Source organism: Echeneis naucrates, chromosome 10, assembly GCF_900963305.1.
Source record: "Echeneis naucrates chromosome 10, fEcheNa1.1, whole genome shotgun sequence".
Taxonomy (NCBI): Eukaryota; Metazoa; Chordata; class Actinopteri; order Carangiformes; family Echeneidae; genus Echeneis; species Echeneis naucrates.
In genome coordinates, this window is record NC_042520.1 from 13,128,576 (window position 1) to 13,150,777 (window position 22,202).

The 22,202-nt window shown below is 42.1% G+C and overlaps 1 protein-coding gene across 5 annotated transcripts in view; it reads left to right on the forward strand.

Annotated features, from left to right (window-relative positions):
* The window catches only part of apbb2a (amyloid beta (A4) precursor protein-binding, family B, member 2a), a 34,025-nt gene that overhangs the window by 4,276 nt on the left and 7,547 nt on the right, over window positions 1-22,202 (forward strand). For 3 of the 5 annotated variants that reach the window (XR_003841141.1, XM_029512075.1, XM_029512073.1), the window contains exons 3-9: window positions 491-699; window positions 1,503-1,643; window positions 2,016-2,101; window positions 2,257-2,317; window positions 4,477-4,623; window positions 5,038-5,165; window positions 21,505-21,619. Coding sequence is in view for 4 of the 5 variants with exons in the window: in XM_029512075.1 (XP_029367935.1) it covers window positions 491-699; window positions 1,503-1,643; window positions 2,016-2,101; window positions 2,257-2,317; window positions 4,477-4,623; window positions 5,038-5,165; window positions 21,505-21,619 (887 nt within the window). In the remaining variant the exon portion in view is untranslated. Of the gene's footprint in view, window positions 1-490; window positions 700-1,502; window positions 1,644-2,015; window positions 2,102-2,256; window positions 2,318-4,476; window positions 4,624-5,037; window positions 5,166-19,294; window positions 19,301-21,504; window positions 21,620-22,202 lie in introns of all 5 variants that reach the window. The other 2 variants (XM_029512076.1, XM_029512074.1) reach the window with 2 other exon arrangements.

Below are 22,202 nucleotides of genomic sequence, written 5' to 3' on the forward strand. Positions count from 1 at the left end.
TTAAGGCCCCTGTGAGCCCCCTTATGGCGCAGAGAGTGATTAGGATGGACAGAAGGATAGGATACTGCAGAGATCAGGGTGTGAAAAGGGAAGGAAAAAATAGAACAACAAGCGAGCAGAGCTGTATTTAATATGTGATGATTTCAAAGGAGGCATGACGAAGCAGTAGTTAGAGAATGTGTGGATGGAGGGACATATTAGAAAGCAGACGGGAAAACAAAACCAGCAGAGAGAGGAAGAGGGAGAGGCTTTTAGCCATTGGATCTTACTACTACAGGGGATGAGCCCCAGAGTTACCATGACAACGGAAACTAAGTAGGGACATACTGACCAGCTCGAAATTTCCCCTCCTCAACTCTATGCGTGCATGTGCCATGTTCAAATGTGTTTTTGCAGAGCCTGCATGCATGGCTGCAACCACACACATCTCAGCTTTTGTGGGAATGTGGTGACATGCAGCACGTGTTTGTGTATTGCTGTCATCCATCAGCAGATGTATGGAGTGAAGGGGACCTGCCCCCCGGCTGGAGGGAGATCTCAGATTCATCAGAGGTCTATTTCTGGCACGTCCCCACCGGCACCACACAGTATCACCGACCTGTTGCCTCCAGCAACCAACACATCTCTTCCAACAACGAGCCAGACACTCAGACTGACCCACAGCAGCCATCACAAGACTCTCTCCAGCCACCCAACGAGGTCAGAAACCCCACAGCCCTAAAGTTCCTCATGGTTAAACATATGTAAATTTAACTTTATGTGTACAAGGCTTCATACATCTAGTTTAGACTAATGTTTCTTTTTTTTTTTTGATTAAATCTCCAGATATCAACATACCAGAGAGATTATGCTAAATTATAATGATAATACCACAATATACTTGAGATTTAGATGATTTGTGTACTTATTCAAGACTAATGGTTCAGTGTTGTGTAAGAAGATGTTAACATTCTTTAATTATATATTTTTTTTATATAATTATTTCTTAATTATTTCTGCTCTGTGGACACATTATCTGTGATCTGTGAATATTACTTGGTGACACCAAGTATTAAGGTTAAAACTTAATATTGACAATAATACCAACATCGAAAACCTTTATCAAAGAGTTGGCACTGAAACCCCTCAGCAATGTAGAGCTTTGGCAACATTAAACAAAAAGAAAAATAAACAAACAACCTCACTAACAAAATATATATTTGAAGAAAAATGTCTCAAGATGGACAGTCTAAAAAACACCAAAATGACAAAAAAAAGTGTTGTTTTTTTTTTTTTCAAAAACTGTTCTAACAAACTTGACATGAGGCGATTAGCATTGCTCTTTGTAGCTTTGGTTAGCGGTGACAGGGTGATGCTGAAGATGTAAATATGTCATCTTAGTGCAGTATAGTGGACACCTCCTGGTTGTCAGTGAAGTATCCATAATCCTCCATCTGTCATGGTCCCTCCCATGCCGCATCACTCTTTGTCTCACGATCTTGCACCCCCTCTCTCTCCCACAGCGCCCCAGCAGTCTGATATCTGACAGCTCAGTAGAGCCTGTACCCTCCCCCTCTGACTCCTCCCATTCCTCCACCCCCACCCCCTCAAATGATGTCACCTCTTCTGGACCAAATCTCAACACCACCACCTGCACAGCCAACGTAAGACACAGTCACAGTTATTACTGGAATGTATTATTTGAAGTAGTGTGGTCTTTCTCAACCTCATATAGATTTATTTGTTATTTACTGTTCTATCACAGTCAACCTAGTAGCTTTGTTTCGTCTGAATAATATCTGAATTGTGACCTATCATTTCATCCCTGCTGCACCTATTAAACTGAAATGAACCCACAGTAATATCTGTGAACCTCCACCAAAGATGAATATCTCTCATATTAAATGAAAATGAGTATTCTCCCCGTCACTTATTACAAACCTAAGGAAATCAAATAAGTTGTTAAAGTCAGCATCAGAACACCCGTCAGTAATATCTATTTGTCAACATCTGTCTGCCTTTCTGTTTTGCTTCAGGAGCTGAAGGACTATCCGGTTTATCCAGATCCTAGTCTGAAGGCATTTGAAGGGGCTACCCTCCGATATGCTTCACTAAAACTCAAGTAATGCACAATGACATTCAGTAGAATATTAATTCTAGCTTCTCCACTCGTTTTTCCCACCACAGGTCTGAGTTGTGTATTTTTTTTTTTATTTACTAGTTTGTGGAGTAGCACTTCACTGTAAACTGCTTTTTATGCCTGATGTTTCCCTGCAGTCCTCCGGCCCAGTTAGAGACCGTGGACCTCAACAATACTTTCTCCAGTCCAGAGGCTATGGTAAGATCAACAACTTACACTGATCAGCCACAACATCTAAACAGGCAAGTGGTTGATGTATATCTTAGGCCTGTTTGGAAAGAGTTCATTCTGAACCGTAAGGTGATTTAAAACATATTTTGTAGCTTCAATTGTTTTCTGTGGCTTCATTATGCGAAAATACTGCACCAACCAGCCGCAGCATGAAAACAAGTTACTTGTTTTTATTTTGTGGCTAATCAGAGTATAAAACTAACTAATTTGACATTTTTGTGTGAAATGACCAAAGCCAATCCCCTGTCAGGACTTTCTAATGTCAATATTATGAATATAGTCAATATTCATTGCTAATGGTTATACAACAGTATATCAGAGTTTGCTCATCTATAAACACAAGTGAAGAAGGCAGACTTTTCATAGTTCACAATAATTTGTTTTGCTTATATGTTTGTTGGCCAAGTTTAAATAGTTGCAATTGCAAGCAAAGGCCCAAAACAACTGCTCAATTCAAAGACTTTGCAGAGAGAACCAACTATCTTAGTCACACAGTATAAATAAACGATACAAATTGTCACAGTAAATACTACTTCATGAGCTCATGTTCCACTGGTACATCAGTCTGACCTCCAAATGATGCATTTGTCCATGAAGGGAGGTCAACAGGTTTGTGATGACATTACGAACCTGCTCACACTAGCAGGCATGCCCTCCCTCTCTCTGTCTGCTGCAATGCCACTCAGTGGTCAGCCTGTGAACTGCACCGAGATGAACGTGTTGTGGGCAAACTTGCTTTTGCTACCCCCATGTGGCGGGAGAGTGTGCAGAAATGCCTGAGCAGAGTTCATAAGGAGGAGATGTTTAGAGTTAAGGGACAGAAAAAGACAGTGCCTCTTTGGTTACATTTGGTAAGAAGGGCCCATGTTTTTTTTCTGGCATGTATAGTTTCTTTATAGGATTTTGACAATAAATGAGGATTTTGAGCTTTTAATTTTTTTCTTGGGTAGAATATATTTAATCAATTAAACATCTATACCTATTTAGTTTTATAAATCTTCAATTCAAGCAAAAACAAAAAGCTGGAGATATCTTACAGTTTCACAGGAACCCAGAGACACACAGGAAAAGTGTGGGAATTCAGATATAATCTCTGTAGGGTGAACGTGTGAAGAAACGAGATTATAAAGTTAAGTGGAAGAGAGAGAGAGAGAGAGAGTGGTGATGATGATGTGCGATTATGTGTGAATGTGCATGTTTACTTCATAGTGTACTAGAGCTTGAGGAATATATCCCGAAGTTTTCCTCACCAGAGAAAAGTTCCTTTTTGAGAAGAAAGGAAGAGAGAGGACAGATATAGCTGCTGGCCTCACTCAGGCAGACTGCACATGCACATAAGACACACACACACACACACACACACACACACGTGCACACGCACACACATGCACACACACACAGTCTTTCATATTTGATGCGTTGTCTTCTTCAATTAAATCTCTCTTGGTTATTGCTCCTGGTGGTGCAGTAGCTGTCACTCCATACTGTACTGTGTGGGCTTTATTAAATTTTAAGAGGAACTTTGTGTGCATTATTGTGTGTATGTGTGTGGGTGTGCATTGAATATGTGTTGGTTTATTAAAAAGAGGTTATATTTAAGATTAGAATTAGTTGATAGTGAATTGGATAAAAAGATCTAAAGGAAAAGTGTGCTGCTAATGCTTGGATCTTTGTACGTTTTTGCAAGAGTTTCTCTTAGTTATGGGGACACTGTAATTAACAAGTTAGTTACTGATATCAGTGGAAGAGCAATAATAGCTGTAAATAAGTGTAATTAGAAAGCGTAGCCCGAGCATGAAACAGGCTTTAAATGAACCTAATGTTTTCCCTTATTATCCCTCACAGCTTTTAGTAACATCTTCATTCAATTTACTTACCATAGTGGTGCTAATAGGTTTTCTTACAACTAAGACCTATGTTACACTTTCAGGAGTGCACCTTTTTCCTTCAAATTAAATGGCTTCTTAATTATTATTTATTTACTATCCATTAACACTGTTCTGAAGGTTCAGCCATTATTTTGCCAAAACAGCTAAAAACAGGACCAAAGTTGAAAAATGACAAATATCCAGTAGAAGATAGAAATATGACGTGTGTGACAAAACAAATTTATGCTTTCTACCCAGTCGTTTCCAGTGCGATCTCTGGGCTGGGTAGAGATGGCCGAACAGGACCTGTGTGAGGGGAGAAGCAGTATAGCTGTCCACCACTGTATCAGACAGCTGTCCTACTGCAGGAGGGATATCCGAGACTCTGCTGGGGTCTGGGGAGAGGTCAGTCCTCATTACAGTATATCGTGTATACCCTATATTGGAATAATTCATGTTTTGACATTTGAGCAAAGCACAAGACCTTGCCAAATGTTTTACTTGTGTATGAAGGTATAATCAGTTCAAAAAAGGAGATGAGTCCCTTGGACCCAGTGATCCATGGACACTTGCTAACGGTTAAATGAAATGCAAGAAGAAATTTGGGAGTCTCTTGACTCATCACATCTTAAAGGTTTTCACGCAATTGTAAAAGGCAGTGAATGAGTGGAGGTGGTTCTTTCTTTTAGTTGTCATTTTTAGAGGCCTGAAGAGTCAAAACTATGTTACAAATGAAAAAGCAAAGATTGAAGAAGTCTTTGAAAAACAAAGTGTGTTCTGTATTATGACTGCTTTAGTGTATGTTTTTTCACGTCACAGGGTAAGGGGATGCTGCTCGTTCTTCAAGACCGCACGTTAACCCTGGTTGACCCAGATGATCGCAGCCTGCTCCACTCTCAGCCAATCAGCAGCATCCGTGTCTGGGGCGTTGGTCGAGACCATGACAGGTAGGAGGAGATCCCGCAGGTCTTTTTCTTGTTGATAATCTTGTCTACCTTATCCCACTGTTTCAGCAGTTCCTCGTGCATTATTACTTAATTACTCAGATGGAAACAAGTACAAACATGTAAACTGCACTGCAAATGTTCTTTGTGCAAACGAACACACACAACATAAAGAGTAGCACGCTGTATGTTGCTGTTGTGGAGCCTTCCTGCTTGTTAAAAGCTGAATCAGGAGTTTGAACTAATCACCAGAGATCGAATCAGCCTCATTATTATTTGATGCATATAAGTGTATTCAAAAAGCCGTAATTATTCTCATTCCTCCATGTTTCTGCTCCACACTGAGGACCTTTGGGACCTTTTTGGCAATGTTTCATGATCTTAACCTTTTACAAGTGAGCTGACAGTGTGCTGAGGCTTGCATAGCTGCTAATGGCGAGGGTGAGGGGGGACAAGCTAAGCTGTCATGTCATTGGATCCTCAGGGTTTCCCTTTACCAGTGGAGCTACATGAAACACGTATGCATATTTATGTGTTTGCATATATTTACACACACTTAACATACAGAAAATCCTTACACCGGTATATCGGGCTTGGACAATGAAAATCTTTTTCAGTACCAACAGCTAAGAAACTTGGGGAAATCCACATTTAAAATGTGTCACACACTGAACATACGTTTGAGAATCCTGATTGGAGGTTTGCAGTGAGAAGTGTCTGGTCCTGACGCGTAATCAGCTGCGAAGGGACAGGGCGACAACACTCTTCTTACCTTGTTTCTTATTCCCCTCCTCCTTTCTCTTTGGCTTTTTCTATCTCTGTCCTCCTTCTCTTTCTTTTAATCTTCCTAGCAACACCATAGTCTCCTCACAGAACATCCCTCATGTGCTCCCACTCTTTCTCTCACTTCATTTGGTCTACGCTCAGCAGTGTGTGTGTGTGTGTGAGTGTGACAGATAAAGACAGGGAAAGAAATAAAGAGAGTCCCTCCACTTTCTTCTGTCTCAGAGGATAGAGAAAGTTTCAGTGGGTGTTTCTCTTAGCGGTAATGGCTAAGGCATGTAGTGGAAAGACATGGGGGGTTTTTTTCTCCCTCTGTATCTCTCTCTCTCTCACATCCACACACACACACAGTAGCTTCGACTGTCTTCTTCCTCTCCACCCACCAGTACTTTAAAATCTGCTTGATTTCGTTTGTTTGGTTACAGGCTCACGACTCGGTGTGCTCGATGATATTGCCCTGTGATCTAGAACCTTTGTGATGCTCTGGGATCACAATGCACTTTCCATGTACTCAGCAAATTGCTTTATGGAGTGTGTATCTGAGACAAGAGTGTGTGTCTGAGAGATAACAGCTCATCTTGCCAGAGGTTGGTGTGACTTATATTTGCCACTAGAGTGCAGTATAATCAAAGTCTGTGTATCCAAACAAGCTGGTGAGATTCAGCTGAGTACTGACCTGTAGGATATACAGTATTAAGTATATATAAGAACTTTGGTCTTGAGCTGTTATATGGTTTGATCAAATTGAAATGTTGATTGACATCTCTGTTAAATCGTCCTATCGATCGGGAATGTGTGTGTCATGGGCTTTGTGTTGAGGGAGGCTGCAAAACAGACATCAGAGGGAATTTGTAAGTTAACATCCAATAGGTTTGACACAGGTCTTATTATGTATAAGTGCATTTATATGATTACGTCTCGGGTTTTTCTAGTGTTGGGAGGTTTTTTTTTTTTTCTGATAATGGGTTTCTTTTGATTTTGTGTTCTTCTCTTTCTTTGCAAGAACATGGTAAAAAACTGAAAGCACTGCTTTGGATGGACCTGACTAGAATAGAAAGAGCCTCGGCCTAAGCTCTATCCAACCCATTGGGCATGAACCTGAACTCAAAATCATTGCCTCTGAAGGGGAGTAAATCCTGTAGCGAGGCTTTAAAATCTTGTGGAAAAACTGGAGCTAGATATGTAAGGCCGTGGCTAAGCAGTGAGATGTTGAACAGGCACTGCAGGAGTTCAGTGGTCAGTTGTTGAAACGTTTGTGCCGACATACACGTGTTCTTTTATTGTAGTTTGTGACAGGCTCAAGAAACACAGAACTTGAACAAGTGAGCTAAAAAGTGATAAGGGGCAAAAAAGAGAGCGATTCAGATGGATGCATGGAGGCGGACACACACAGCTGCCTCCTCCCTCTCTCTTCCCGTGTCTTCCTCTACCCATCTATCTGAGGAGTCCCAGTCTTGCCTTGAATGTTCTCTATCTCTTTCAGCTTGATTCAATATGAATGAGTCCCCCCATCTCTGAAGTGGGGTGGGACGAGGGGGGGGGGGCTCCTCGATGAAATCATGGAGCTATATCTGGAGCACTCAGCAAGACTGAGTGCGTGTTTGACTGTGGATGCGTGTGCGTGTGTGCATGTGTGTGTCTGCACGTGGGTTTGAACTGATGAAGTCATAGGTCTATATCTGGAGCACTCTGTTGTACGTGTGTGATGGTGAAGAGTGCCTATCTTTGTGTGTCTCCCCCTTTTCTCTGTCCCCTGTTTCTGTCTGTGATGCTCTTGCGCTTCCACTCTTTGTCTTCAGTGCTCATTCTGGCTCCCTCGTGTTCCGTTGGCTGCACAGCTTTGCCTCCTCTTCTTTCTGCTTCTCTTTGTTTGTCTCGCTGTTGCACTTTAGCAGGGTGTAAGCCCCCCCCCCCTACACACACACACACACACACACACATTTTTTTTCCAGGCTTCAGTGAGACATAGATAGGAAAAACTGAAGAAGAGGAGAGGATACTGAAGACAGACTGGAAGAGAGGGATACCGCAGGAAAAAAGAGTGGTGGTGCTTTCTGATTTAGAGAGAGTGGGGTGTAAACAGACCAATGAAGAGCAAGTGAGAGAGGAGAGAGACATGCCTCCCCGCTTGCACTGAGGAAAACACGGCAGGACCTTGCAGGAGACTCTCTGGACTAGGCAGGCAAAGCAAAGGAGGACAGGGAGAGAAAGGGTACAGCAGAGGAGGAGGAGGAGAGGGAGAGGGGAGGGGAGGGGAAGGAGAAGAGAAGGAGGAAAGAAACCCAGGAGGATTATTTATTTATTTATTTATTTTTAAGAAAAAAAGAAAAAGAGAGAGGAGGCAGACACGAGGATATTTACCCCAGAGTACCACTGAGAACGGGCTGTGCAATGTCACCGCGGCGGTTGAGCTAACAAGGCAGGGAAGTAGTCATCGGGAACAAGGCAAGGATGTCTGCCAACGTGAGTACCCCAGCCCCTCGCTCATTCACTCCATCCATCCATCCATCGCTTCACAAAGTCGCCCATTGCTGGCTCCGTCCTGACGCCACTGCTCATTTCTAATTGCTCAGTTTATGCAGAGGACATGCTGCTCCCAGACCTATTTTCATTCATTAGCTTCCCATTTGTGTTGGGTTTTTTTTTTTTCTCATTCATTTACTTCTCAACCTCATGCTGCGTGTTTGACTTCAAGCTGTGTACTTTGTCTCTTTCCCTCCCAATCTCTCCCCCTCTCTCTTCTCTCGCTCTCTGGCTAGCTGTAAGGTGTAGGGATTCAGGTTTGAAGACAGAGTCACTGAGACATGAGCACGATGTTCAGAAAAAAGATTGAAGTCATGGAACGAAGAGAGATGAAGTAAGCAAAGTGGGGATTGAGAAAAATGGGATTAAAGAGTCTTGATGTGCTGCAGGGATTTTCAAAGTGTGTGTGTGTGTTGGCTGTTTGATAAAGCACTTGGTAGATGTGTGTGTGTGTGTTTATGTGCATTCTCCCTAAGAAAAATATTACTATCTTTGACGTCTTACACTGCCTCGTGAATTTCTTTAAATGAGGGCACACATCTAGGTGCAGGTGTGTGTGTGTATACATATCGGTGTCTGTGATAAATACCTTCACCGTATGCATATGAGGAGTTCCCTCTCTCTCTTTCCTTCAGTATCTACCATAACAATTAGGAGGAGGATGGGGGATGAGCGAGGAAACACTATGCAAAAAAGAAAGAACAGAGTGAAATGATTTATGACATCAGTGGGGTAGTTCCTGCTTGTTTTCTTGTCCTTGGCATGTGAGAGTTATTAGGGCTGAGACAATGCGGTATAAAAGCTGAGCATTGGTGTCACTGGGATGTAGTTTATGGTTTGTGTAGAGCTGAAGTCTGTGCATTTCCTACTGTTGAGGCAGACTGTTGTTTCTTTTCTCTGCGCCGCATATGCAAACACAAACACAAACACAAACATGCAACAACTCCACACAGTCATTAGTGAGTGGCAGGTGGGGCTTTGCTTGCTTCCTCCCTCCATTGCTGACCTTCAGTGGACAGGTGTGGCATTCAGGGGAGAGGAGAGGAGCACGCGAGCCTTTGGTGTCATTAATATTTTAATGCCGAATACACTCTAGCGATCATCTCCAGTTATGTCAATGAAGTGAGTTTGTATGTGAATATTTTAGCTGAGGTAACTCTTCTTCTCCTTCCAGTCATGCCGTCCCCACTCGAACTGCAGCTTATTTGCTGATGTTATTACCCTTAATTAACATGCGAGGCCCCTCTGACGGCCCACAGGGACAATGGCCTAACACCTCGACACACTCAATAGATGCCACAGTGATTGATGGCGATTCCTTCCTCCTACTGCTCCAATTTGAGACCCATATCAACCTCTCTCTCATTCCTGGCAAGTCATCGCACCTCCACGTCAGCTCCTTTCCGCCTACCCACAATCCATCACTCCCACCTCTCAACACACACACACACACACACACACTCTTCTTGTCGGGAGATGTCCACCAAGCCTTCCAGGAACTTCTCATTCTCCTCAGGGTCATTACGGCAGGAGTTGTGCTTCCATTCCTCTCTGGCCCAGAGTCATATGTCAGACATGCACAGACACAAAAGCCCACAGAGCTACACACAAAGGTATACCCAGACCTTAAGAACCCCTCACTGCCTTCTCTCGAGCATTTCCCCCCTCACCATCTCTCTCCCTCTCTCTTTCATTAGCATTGTTAGGCACACCTGCTGTAATCCCTGTCTTCCTGACAGATTACTCCTCCCGTTCCTCCTATAGATCCTCTCCTTTGCCCCATCCAGCCAATAAATCTACTCCCGATAAAAACCCTCTCTGGTCTCGGCTGTGGCGGGGCAGCAGTGCGAGGTGATGCTTATGTTCACTGATCTTACAGGGCTGAGCACAGCAGGACGCCGGCACGGTCGGCGTCTGCCTGGAGCTCATCTATCTATTCAGATTACAACCAATCAGTAGTCAGAGACTGTTTAGGATGAATACATTTGAGAGCTCCTGTTCGGAAGTTTTTGATTATTTTTTTTTTCCCCGGGGCAGCTGTTGACAGGCCAAGCAGAATAAATGTATTAGATGGTAAATTAATCTCCCCTAAGTTATTTGAAGATCAATATCATACTTTATTCAAATAATTTACATTGGCAGAATCCATTTAAAGGTGCGCATTTGTTGGTTTTCATGCCTCCTTATTATTAAAATCACTGCATCTCTGGATCAAATTTGTTTTGCTCACAAATGAATCATTTGCAAATAGATGAAGGCACAAACTAGTTACTTGTAAAGGCCCAATTTAGGTAGTGATTCACGATACTTGACGTTGACTGGCTAAACACATCAACTTCTCCAGTTTAAATTACATATAGATTTTAGTGAGAATGTTTGGAAAGAGAATTTTAGATAAAAACTGTTTAATTTATCCTCCCCATTAACCATTGCTTGGTTATTAACTCTTTAAATTACAAGAAAATGATGAAAATAAAATAGTATCTATTTATATCTCTTGGTTTCCCTGACAAATGGTCCAAAGCTATTCATGCTGTCATGTAATTACACTTGAAAAATGATCACAAAATGATAATGAAATGGCTACGGGTTATCAAAATTTATGCTAGTTAGCCCTAAGCTAATTCATCCAAACAATACCATTTTCATTGATCATTTTAAATTTTGCTTCAAAAATATTTTATTGCTCCCCTCTAGTGGCCTCTAGCCATACACACAGTGTTAATAGATAAAAAAAAAAAAGATAGTGATGAACTGCTGTACTGTGCGTGAGATTTCTGCCTGCAGACAAAGGTCTGCAAAATTTCCAGAATTTTTCAGCAACATTTGTCTTCAGGAATTAGATCTTTGAAAAAAACATAACGTACCACAGACGCATCAGAGTTGACACCAAACGTGTCTGCATGATAATTCAGCATATGTGCTGCAGAATGGCAGAGATGATGTTCTGTATGTGCATAGAATATAATGATTGATGGCACATGCATCTAACAAGGTTATGTTTGTACCACATGAGCAAAACCAACTCCACACTAAGTCTACACTAAATCCTTGCACCCCCATACACACGCACTCTCTCTCTAACACGCACACACACACATGCACACACTAGTAAGTTCGAAGAAGGGGTCTCTTCCTGAAATGACATCTCATTGAAGTTGAGAGTAGTTGTAGAGTGTGTGTGTGTGTTTGTGTCCAAACACACACAGACATGCACGCACACACACACACACATAAACAAAAACGCACTCAGAGCAGTGTGATGTATAAAAGATCAAGAGCAGAGTGAACAGCAGGACATCCTCGTTGCAAACACACGCTCACTCCGTCTTTCCATCTCGCCCACCCACCTATCTCTGCTCTTAAATTCATAATGAAATACAACAAGCGTTGACACATGGGTACTGTGTGTGCCTCCCCGGCTTGTTGCCCTTCCCTCTCTCTTTTGCATCTCTGTCACACTGAATATTTGGACGAGTCACAAAGCTGTACGTAAGATCAACTGGAGCTACGAGCTTTCTCTCTTGTTTTTAGCAAAATACCACTCAGTAAATGTGTGCAGTTTCTTAGAAATGATGCAGACATACTGAGGATTAATCAAACTGAGGAAGAGCTGCAGCTTTAAACAACATCAACTGTCTGCTCCAATCGCACAGGCAGCGCCTCGTGCTGTATGCGCTGTTTAATACACTGTAGACAACAGTTTTATTTTTGACTTGATTTTGTCCTAGTTCTTTGCTGCCTGGGGCAATATCGGTGATTGTTGCATTTCTGTCTTGCTGGCACTGTGTATGTGTGCAGAGAGACCCGGAGTATGTCAAGTGGTGCCTGTCCTTTGTTGTGCCCTCTGGCCCCGGGTGCTCATTCTGATGCACATATTGGTGCTGTAAACACGTTTACAGGGTAGAGAGGTAATTACGCACAGATGCTCTGCATTAGGCTTAATGGTTGTGAGCCATGACTAATTCACCAGGTCACTGAGGGGTTTGCCGCGCTCTGCCACAACTGCCTTCTCCAGCTCTGCCGTAGAGGCAAGAGCTTTCAGTAGTGCTTCCTTCAGTTAGTTACAGATTAGCTCCAAAATCCTGCACCTTTTGTCACATTATATGAAAGGATCCGTTCCAGCATTTTTGACAAATGTTTTTCTTTCCAAGAGTTAGAAGAAAATATCTCTGCATGAAAACAAACACTGGTGTCAGCTAGGGAGCTGGTCTGGCTCTGTCCAGAATAAACAGAGTTGAATAATAACACACACAGTGTCTTGTTTGTTCAATAAGTGTGCGTAACTATTTCTTGGTTGACAGTTTGAGCACAATGTCTCCTAAAACCATCTGCCTTTTTTTTTTTTTTTAATCTTTTGCTTTATTTGGATTAAACAAAATAGAATCAACTAATTTTTGAGATTTAGTTTGGTGAAGCTCTAAGACAACTGCCTCCAGCTTCATATTTGTGACTGTTCATCAATAAAAGATGCCACTGGTTTGTAAAAACAATTTAACATAGATACTGCTAGAGCATCAGTAATCAGCCTGGGGAGTAGTCACTGAAAAATAAACAAAGAGCATCCCTTTCCTCAATCCAAAACATGTTTTTGCTTATTTTTCAAACTCCTTTGGTAAGAGTTATAATTCTTTATATTTTAATGGTAAAGATTCAGAGTCTGAAAGGTCTAATTTAGGCTTTTTCACACAGTGATAGATGGTTTGTTCTATCACCTTACTTTAGGTTTCAGGTAGTGTAGCACAGTGCCACCATTACAGTTGTTTAAGCACCAAAAAAAACACATTGAAGTTCAGTTTAATTTGTTTACCCAAAATCATAAATTTGAAATCTGTAAACTTCAGGAAGAACAACACAGGAGGAGTTCTTCAGTCTTAGGTAGCAGGTAGCGATAGTAATATGCCTGGTGTAATATGTTAATGTTGGAAATGAATGTGTATTTTCAAATATCAATCATGACAGTAGACTCAAATAGTAGTCTTAGTCTCGAATTAAAATCGTGGATAACTAAGCATATAAGTGTTACAGACATCACAGGAAATACCAGGTAGTGGACACTTACAGGGCATCAGTAATGCAGCAAAATTATTCCAATCTCTGTCAGCAGCTCTGCACAATCCTATCAATGGCTGTGCAGAGTTTGCATCTCTTCCTCTCGGTTTTCTCTTTGAGTTTCATCATTTCTTTTATCACCAGTTTTTACATTCATTACAGTAAACTCCAGTTCGCTTCAGTCCTGAGCGGTTGTTTTGCCAGCTCTCAGGGGTCCAATGTGCTGAGTGCTTCCTCACAGCTGCCAATTGCACTGTTTATTGAGTTTGGACTGAAAAATAGAAATGGAAACAGGATACACGCAGATTATGATGGTCAGTCTGCAGAATTTGAATTTCTATAAAATCATTTCACTTTTTCAGCTCTTGCCAAGCATGCTTTAGGCTAGATTTAGCTTTTTCAATTACCAGCACAGCTTCTTCTAATTGTCATGAATATTTTTTTTTTTTGCTCATACAGATTAACCTCTTCCTGATAATCTTATCAGAGTTTTTTTTTTTGTTTGTTTCTTGTTTTTTTTACTGAAGGCGATTTCAGACAGCAGTTTTTAAGTAAGCTCAGAAAACAGTCTCATATAAAAAAAAAAAGAATAAAGTATAAAAAGCTTAACATGAAGACCAAATGTTTTGTTATTCTCTTTACAGCGCGATGAAAGGCCTTTCCTTCAAATCACCATCCAGCTGTTGTTTCCCCTCACAGTTGAATCTCACTGTAAAACTGGATCAGACATTCACATCCACTTTGGACTGAAGCCAGAGTCACGACACTGTCAGCTATCACATCATTAGCAGTTCAGTTGTGATCAATAAGTGCAACATATTTCCCCGAATGTGCAAACACTGTGCACACACCTGGACCTCACAGCGTCCCCGTCTTCCTCTCTGCTGACAGGACAGACGCAGGAACGTCCTCCTCAGACATTTCTAATCAGCTTTCGCCTGTCGCAATTAGCATATGTAAAACCGTTAGCATAGCAGCCCCCACTACCCAGACACTCTGAGAGGCCGTTTGATAATTGAAGTCTGTGTGTGTCTGTGTGTGTGTGTGTGTGTGTGTGTGTGTGTGTGTGTGTGTGTGTGTGTGAGACAGATGGTTTGGAGAGGACACGAGTCTCTACTGAATAATACTAGAAGCTACAAAGCAAAAGAAAGTTACAGCAGAGCAGACGGGGGACTAGTTACATTTATGTTGTTTTCACATCCGTTGTTTTTAAGCATTACTGCAGCTTTTGTGGGAGACGTCCACTTTATTGCACCATTTTGGCACCTCAAGATGCATATTGAAGTCTTTCTCACTACTTCAGTCTAAATAATGAAATATTCTCAGTGAGAGTAATGGCAGTATGGCAACAAAAAAGGAACACAGTGATAATATACTCCTATTTTTCAGTGTATTAAATTGGTAACAGTTGTTTGTAGGTTTTTTTTTTTTTTTTTTATGGATGACTGGTCAAAAGTAGTGCTGCATCATGTGGAGCTTATGCATTCAGACTTTTCTGTTTTAATGAATTAGCTCGAACAATTGTCTTGCATAATGTTAATGAAAATAAGAAAAAAAATGATCAAAAAACAAAAAACTAAGGAGTGCATTTTGCATGCAGAAGTGTATTTAGGTCCCTAACTTCAGCTCATCATATATTCACACTGTATGAAGCCTTAGGATCCATACTTTGTGTTGTTAATGTTGATGTTTTAGCTTTGTAACATTTCCACAACACACAGTTTTAAGGTTTCATGCAGAAAATCATTAGAAGGGAGCCAAACAAACCAACCTTTGCTTCAGTGGTCACATGTTTTATAATAAATATAATTATAATATTTTCTCCATTCTCTGGTGGGCTTTTGTGTGTGTGTGTGTGTGTGTGTGTGTGTGTGTGTGTGTGTGTGTGTGTGTGTGTGTGTGTGTGTGTGTGTAAATGGATGAATATCATCACAGGTATCGTATCAATACCTAAGCATGCAGTGCAGACCATAAGTGCTTCTATGTTTTCAGTATCTGCGCTCAAAAGTAATAGGACAGAAACAAATGAAATGTACAAGCAAAATCATCAAATTTAGGTTGTTGTGATAAATCCTTTACAGTCAGTGACCTCCTGAACCCTTTAGATCAGCAGTCCCCAACCTTTTTTACACCACAGACCGATTTCATATAAAACTATATTTTCACGGACCGGCATAAAAGCAAATAAAAACAAAAGGTATAAAAATACAACACACCATTAAGCTGAATGTATGAAGGGTGACCAAAGCGCACATAAAGCCTACGTCTCCATGTGCACGTGATGACACATCAGGTGCACATGATGCAGAGCGGGCTCGGTCCGTGAGCATATTTTAAGTAGGACTATTGATGTTGTCTTTTTAAATGCAGCATTCTTTCTCTGTCTGCTCATTCGGGCCTTCTTCCCTTTCCAAAGACAGCTCTCCATAGATGTTTGTTTTTACTCATTTTTGCTAGTTTGTGGGCTTAATTTTTGACAGGCAGTCTCCTGTGACCGAGACGAGAGTTTTGACATGTGTCCAGGGGCACAGAGGGATGTATCAGGTCATCTTTCAGACTCTGATGATCAATAAAATCTTGTTTCTACTCACCGGTCCCTGGCCCAGTGGTTGGGGACCACTGCTTTAGAACATAAACATCAGCAGACACTTAATATGCTCTCTCAGTCCTTCACCTTCAGCATTAGTTCAGACTGAGATCAGATGACGGACTCTAGTCCAGGTTATTTCACCTCTTCACCCTCTAATGTACGTATAGAAGTGTTGCCTCGATGAATGATGAAAAGTCGTGAAATGAGTTTTGGCTTGGCAGATTCTGCACATTCTGCACGCCTGCAGCCTGGTCTTTCTGATTCTGAGGCTCATCGTGGCTCTCATCTAATTGGAGACTCCACTGAGGTTGGGATGATGAAGTCTTTTAACCATTCAAGTGACGTGATGACCTTCTGTGATTGATGTCACAGATTAAGTCTGCTGGCTTGTTTGCCTTTGTGTTTGTATTTTTCCTGTTCACACCTGCTTTTTTCTCATCGGCACCAGCAGGGCCAGGCCCACAAACACAAACTGACTGACTGAAAACACTTTCAAAGGGATTTCAGCCGCAGTAAAACGAATGTGTACGTGAGCACAGAAGGTGTTTGAGAAACTTAAACTAAAGGCTGACAAAGGGCTACACCTTCTATTATTGACCTCCTCTCTCCTCTCTCCGGCTCGTACTGACATACAGCTCTGTCTCAATCTAAACTCCGAAAGGCCCATCAGCTCTGGACTACCGATAAACTCTCAACTTCTTGTGGAGCACCCGTTTGTTTTGTTTGTTTTTTTTGTTTTTTACAGCTAAAACACAGCTCTTTAGTGTTGTATCTAATGCTTTATTTCAGATTGAACAAGCCAGAGAGCCTGATGATGATATTTCCATTTATACTTGAAGTCAAAACTGTACAACTGAAAATGCATAAAGCATTGAGTATGGCAAAGTGGACCTATATTTTAGTGTGTGAGGGTGTGACTTTACTTACTCGACTTGTTAATACTATACATACAGTGCTGCTGGTGGTGGGTGAGTGATGTCAGAGCTGCAGATTGTAATGGATCTGTGCAACATCTTCACTTTGCATCTGCAGCTGTGACCTCATTTCATCTCAGAGTTGTACCCATCCTCTCAGGCAGAGCCTGCCTCACAGCCATCAGGATCAAAGAGAGATTGGTAGCTGTGAGTCAGTTATCCTTTATTCAGCTGTGGTAATACATGAGAGAGAGAGAGAGAGAGAGAGAGAGAGAGAGAGAGAGAGAGAGAGAGAGAGAGAGAGAGAGAGAGAGAGGAGAGAGAGAGAGAGAGAGAGAGAGAGAGAGAGAGAGAGAGAGAGAGAGAGAGAGAGAGAGAGAGAGAGGAGAGAGAGAGAGAGAGGAGAGAGAGAGAGGAGAGAGAGAGAGAGAGAGAGGAGGAGAGAGAGAGAGAGAGAGAGAGAGAGAGAGACAGGTGAGTAGTGGGAGTGTTGCTTTAACTCGTCTCTTTGCCTCAGCGCTGTTACACCTTTCATCTTGTGCCTCTTTTTGCCTCTCCCTCTCTCTCATCCACCTCTTCCTTGGCCATCCAGTGCCCGGTTGGTCTCACACCTCGTTCCCATTCCTCTCTTTCACACCTCAACCTTTTCATTTTGGCTCTCTGGCCTCCTGCCCTCATCACTCACCTCACTTAACATTTTATCCATCTCGCCGATCTCCTGGCGTTGCTGCTAAAACAGCTCCCCACATCTCTGAGGTCGACCTGTCATTGAGTTTTCGGCTGATTTGCTGCCGAGCTCTCTACAATATGTCATCCCCTCCATTATCTGAGGTCAGGAATCTCTGCTCCTTAATGACAAAATAATTCAAAACGCTCTCTTCTTTTCACAGTGTCCACACTCAGCTGCCTGATGAAAGAATTGAAAAGAATGAAAGATTTAGGTTGTGTTCATGAATACCACTCTCAATGATGTCCTCTCTCCTCTATTCTCCTCTCTGTACAACCAAACACGTCATCGTTGTTCTTACACATGTGAGGAATAGCATGATTCCTGTTCTGTGTGAAGGACATTTTCTTATTCTCACTTTTCAACTCAGACTCAAATGTGTTTGCTGTGAGGAGGATGGCACCACAGGTTTGTTTTTTTTTTTTGGTTTTTTTTTTGTTAACACGGCATTCTGTTCTGTTCTTGGTTTGACTGATGGACGATGTGGTTCTTCTCTCTGTAACAAAGCATTTACATCACTTTCATGCTGTCTCTCACATGCTAATTAGTTCTGGAGGAAAAGAACAGGCTCTAATGTTGAAAAGAATTAAATAGCATTTTTTTGGGTGCCATTTAAGTTTTTGAGACCATCAGTGACTGACTGAAAAACATACAAAGTTGGGAGCAAAAAAATTAGTAAATGGACTCAGCAAAGAAAGTGATGAATGAAATTCAAACGACGCCCAGGGAGAACTTTAAGGCAGGTTTACACGTGTGCTGATTGATCCTCAATATGTGGGCGTGTGTGTGTGTTTGGAGATCAAGATGAAGGAGCAGTTCTAAAGGTCTGACTTTGAAATAATCTGCCTGCTGCTGCCACACACACACACACACACACAGTTTGCTTCTCGGTAAGTGGATCATCAAAGAATCAAAGCCAGTCGATGTTTGAGTTAGCCCTGTTTTTATTCAGCCTGTGGCTCCCTGTAATAGAGAAGCAGGGAGGAGCTCAGTGGTGGGGACACGCTGTTTATATGGATCCGTCTGTGCTGCATCTTTTTCTGTTTTCAGGGGCTTTCTCGTGTTGTGGAATACAAAACTGAGAGTGAGTAAAGGAGTGAGTGGTACAAGAGTGCTAGTGAGCAAAAAGAAGATTAAAGAGCAGAGGCAAAGTGAAGGATGAAAGAGATTTGTGTGTCTGTGTGTGTCTGTGTGGGTATGTGTGAGGGTTATGATAGCCTATCTAATAGAAAAGGTGTGCTGTGTCATAATGTGGCAGAACGGTAAGCCTGTGCATTGAACACAACATAAAGCTGAGCGTCAGTGCACGCACACAGTTTCTGACTCAGCCGTGTGTATTAACCTTCTTCTTCTTCTTTTTTTTTTACCCTTTCTGACCCGCCTTCTTTCCTATTTCATCTTTTGTTAAAATAATTTTTTCGTTCTTGCTTTTTTCCTTAATTTTCTTAATTTCCTAACATCCATTCTTTGTTCTGTAACTCATCTGTTCCTTTACTCTTTTCCTTCGTCTTACCTTGCTCTCCCTCTGCTTCCCGGGACACAGAGAAAGGTAAAAGCTCTTTATTGGTTTGCTCAACTCCGATCATGGCTCTTCAGTCTTTATAACAATTGTTGTGCCAAACAGCCCACCCCCCATCATATAATTACATCTGTCAGTAAAGGCATCAAATCATCGGCTTTGCTTTGCCCAGAGTCACCAACACTCTTTACTCGACTGTGGCAGCAACCATTAAAAGACTAAATCATTTCTGTTAAATGATCAACAGGACAATCTGGCCACAGGCTATTTCCTATTAAGAGCTGAATGCTGTTTTATAGCATTTTGATTCCCCAGAGAGGGAGCAGGAGTCATAAAAGACCCATTTGTTGTATACGAGGGAAGGCCACTCATGGTGCTTCAGTGACACACTGCTCAAATGTCCCTGAACACAGGACACTGGACACACACGCAGCACCCTCACACACACAGCATGGCACTTCCCTTCTTGGCCACAGACGGGGAGCATTATCAACCCAAAGTGTGTGAGCACACAATTAAGCTGAGGAGATAGGCCAGATAATGGACTCATCAAGACAAAGAACCCGCTGTGATAAATGCCAACTGTGTTTTTCCATATTTGTGTTTGCGTCTATGCTTAATCTGGAACGTGCACTGTGTACGTGTGCATGTGCACGAAGCTGCTGAGCTGCATCTGGCGACGCTGCCATCCAGCTGGCTTTGCTGCACGTTCCCACCCCACCCCTTCTTTCATCTTGCGTTGTCTGGTTTACTCAATCGCGCCAGTCCTAGCTGGAAGTATGACCTCCTACCTTCTATTCAGCAGCTTGTCTCACCTGTTAATGAGGGAAAATGTGTCTATCTTTTATCTTGCCTGCATGGGTGCATGTTAGCACCTCCCTCATAGCTGTGTTTCATCTCCCACCCACTCTCTGCATAAAGTTTCCTTCTCAGTGGAGCCTCCACTCAGTCTCTTCCTCATCCTTCTCATTTTTCTCTGCCATTTTGCACCATTCTGATGCTGGTGGCGCACAATCTCCTCAGGCACAGGGACACACATCTGCCTTCTTTGTGCGCAGCCTGCATGTGTGTATGTGTGCTTGTGCTATTGCAGCCGAAGTTGGCAATGGCCAGAGCAGTCAAGAACCGAGAAGTCAGAGCAGAGTGAGCAATTCGATCCAACACATCAGACGTTGAAGGGGCTTTAAGTAATGTATTGATGTCAGATAAACTGCAGCAACAGCATTAAAGTTTATAGGAACTTTTAAATGTCACAAATAACAAAGCAACATTTTCACGATAAATGAGCGAGCTAATTAGAGCGCAGCTCCAACAACACATGTCTAGGGAAGAGGTAAATAAATCATGATGCTACATGTGCTAATAAGAATTCTGTTTTCAATTGTGCTATTTTAACTTGCGCATGAAATGTCTTGCAACCTGTGGTGTTTTATTGGTGAACAGCTGACAACGCAAACAAGTGCAGGGAGACGAGCTAAAAGTTTGGAAAGTAGAGTAGTATCACACGACAGACTGGGAAAGAGGATGAGAATAAAACAAGGGTGGATGCATTGGGAGGATTCTCAAATGGAGAGTAATCAAGATGTTTCCAGACACTGCTGACAAGGGCGAAATTGAGCAGAACAAACAAAAGGAAAACTGCTGCAGGAAATATAAAATACAAATTGGAAATCACGTCCACATATTGGCCTTTAGCTTGATGCCCTTTGGGAAGTAGTGTCTCATCACAAGATACAAAGAGTCTCTCCAAGGACGAGGACATAAAAATATGGAAGATTACCATAAATGGGTAAAACCTTCAGACAATATACGGAATGAAGGTTTAGTGTTATGAGATGGAACAAATCTCATTAGAGAGAAATTGCACAATTACAAAGAGATGAAACCTGTGATGGATCTGTTAATGCGATGAGGTTATTTTTCATGCACCATATTCTCTTAAGCCTATACCCACAATTATTCTCTCCTCTTCTCTCTCTCTCTCCGCTTACACGCACTGGTGTATTTTTATTTCTAATTTCTTAGTGTTTCACTCCATTTGTCACTCTGATATTCATTGTGGTTAGTACCGTTTTCTGTCTAAAACATAGAAGCAATGCAATGTGAGAAAATGAAAATCCTTACATTAACAAAGCCAAATGTGCAGAGCATCAAGGTGAACGCTGTGTTTGTTTAAAGCTTGTGTTAGAAAGACATTCGTGGTGACATCGGCCTGTCCTCTGCTCACCCTTCAGGGACTTTGCATATGTGGCGAGAGACAAAAACACGCGGGTGCTGAAGTGCCACGTCTTCAGATGTGATACTCCTGCTGCAGCCATAGCCACAAGTCTCCACGAAATCTGCTCAAAGGTGGGTACCACCGCCGCCAGTTTCCAAACGACTGGGTTAATCTGCTGCGCTGAAACAAGCAATCGAGCTTAAATCACGACGAACCCTGAAGAGAGACAGAATGTTAACCAGAACTTAAGGATGTAACATTGCGGGCAGCCACTCCCCCACTCCGCATTGGTTAGATAAAAACTGATAGAGAAATAACGGCTGAGGACAGAAGTTAGAAGCGAGGACATGACAAAACTTTGAGGTTACAGAGCATAAGCACAATTTCTCGTCAAGACTTCAGTGTATGTGTGTGTGTGTGTGCGTGTGAGAGAGGGAGATGGCAGAAATTTTGCCATCTCAGGAATCCTTGAAAACCTCTCACTGAGAAATGTGAAAGGCAATGGACGAAAGAAACGGATCACTGAAAGATCAGATTTGGAGCCAAACCAAATCTATCTTTCTATCTCAGACCTCAGCGATCAGTCAAGCGCAAAAGGGACACACAGTGTGTCCAACTAATAATCCAAAAAAATCTTGGGATCAAAATTTTCAGAAGAACACAATAATCAACATTTTGCTGCTGGCAGATTGACACTGAGGTCAGTTAAAAACC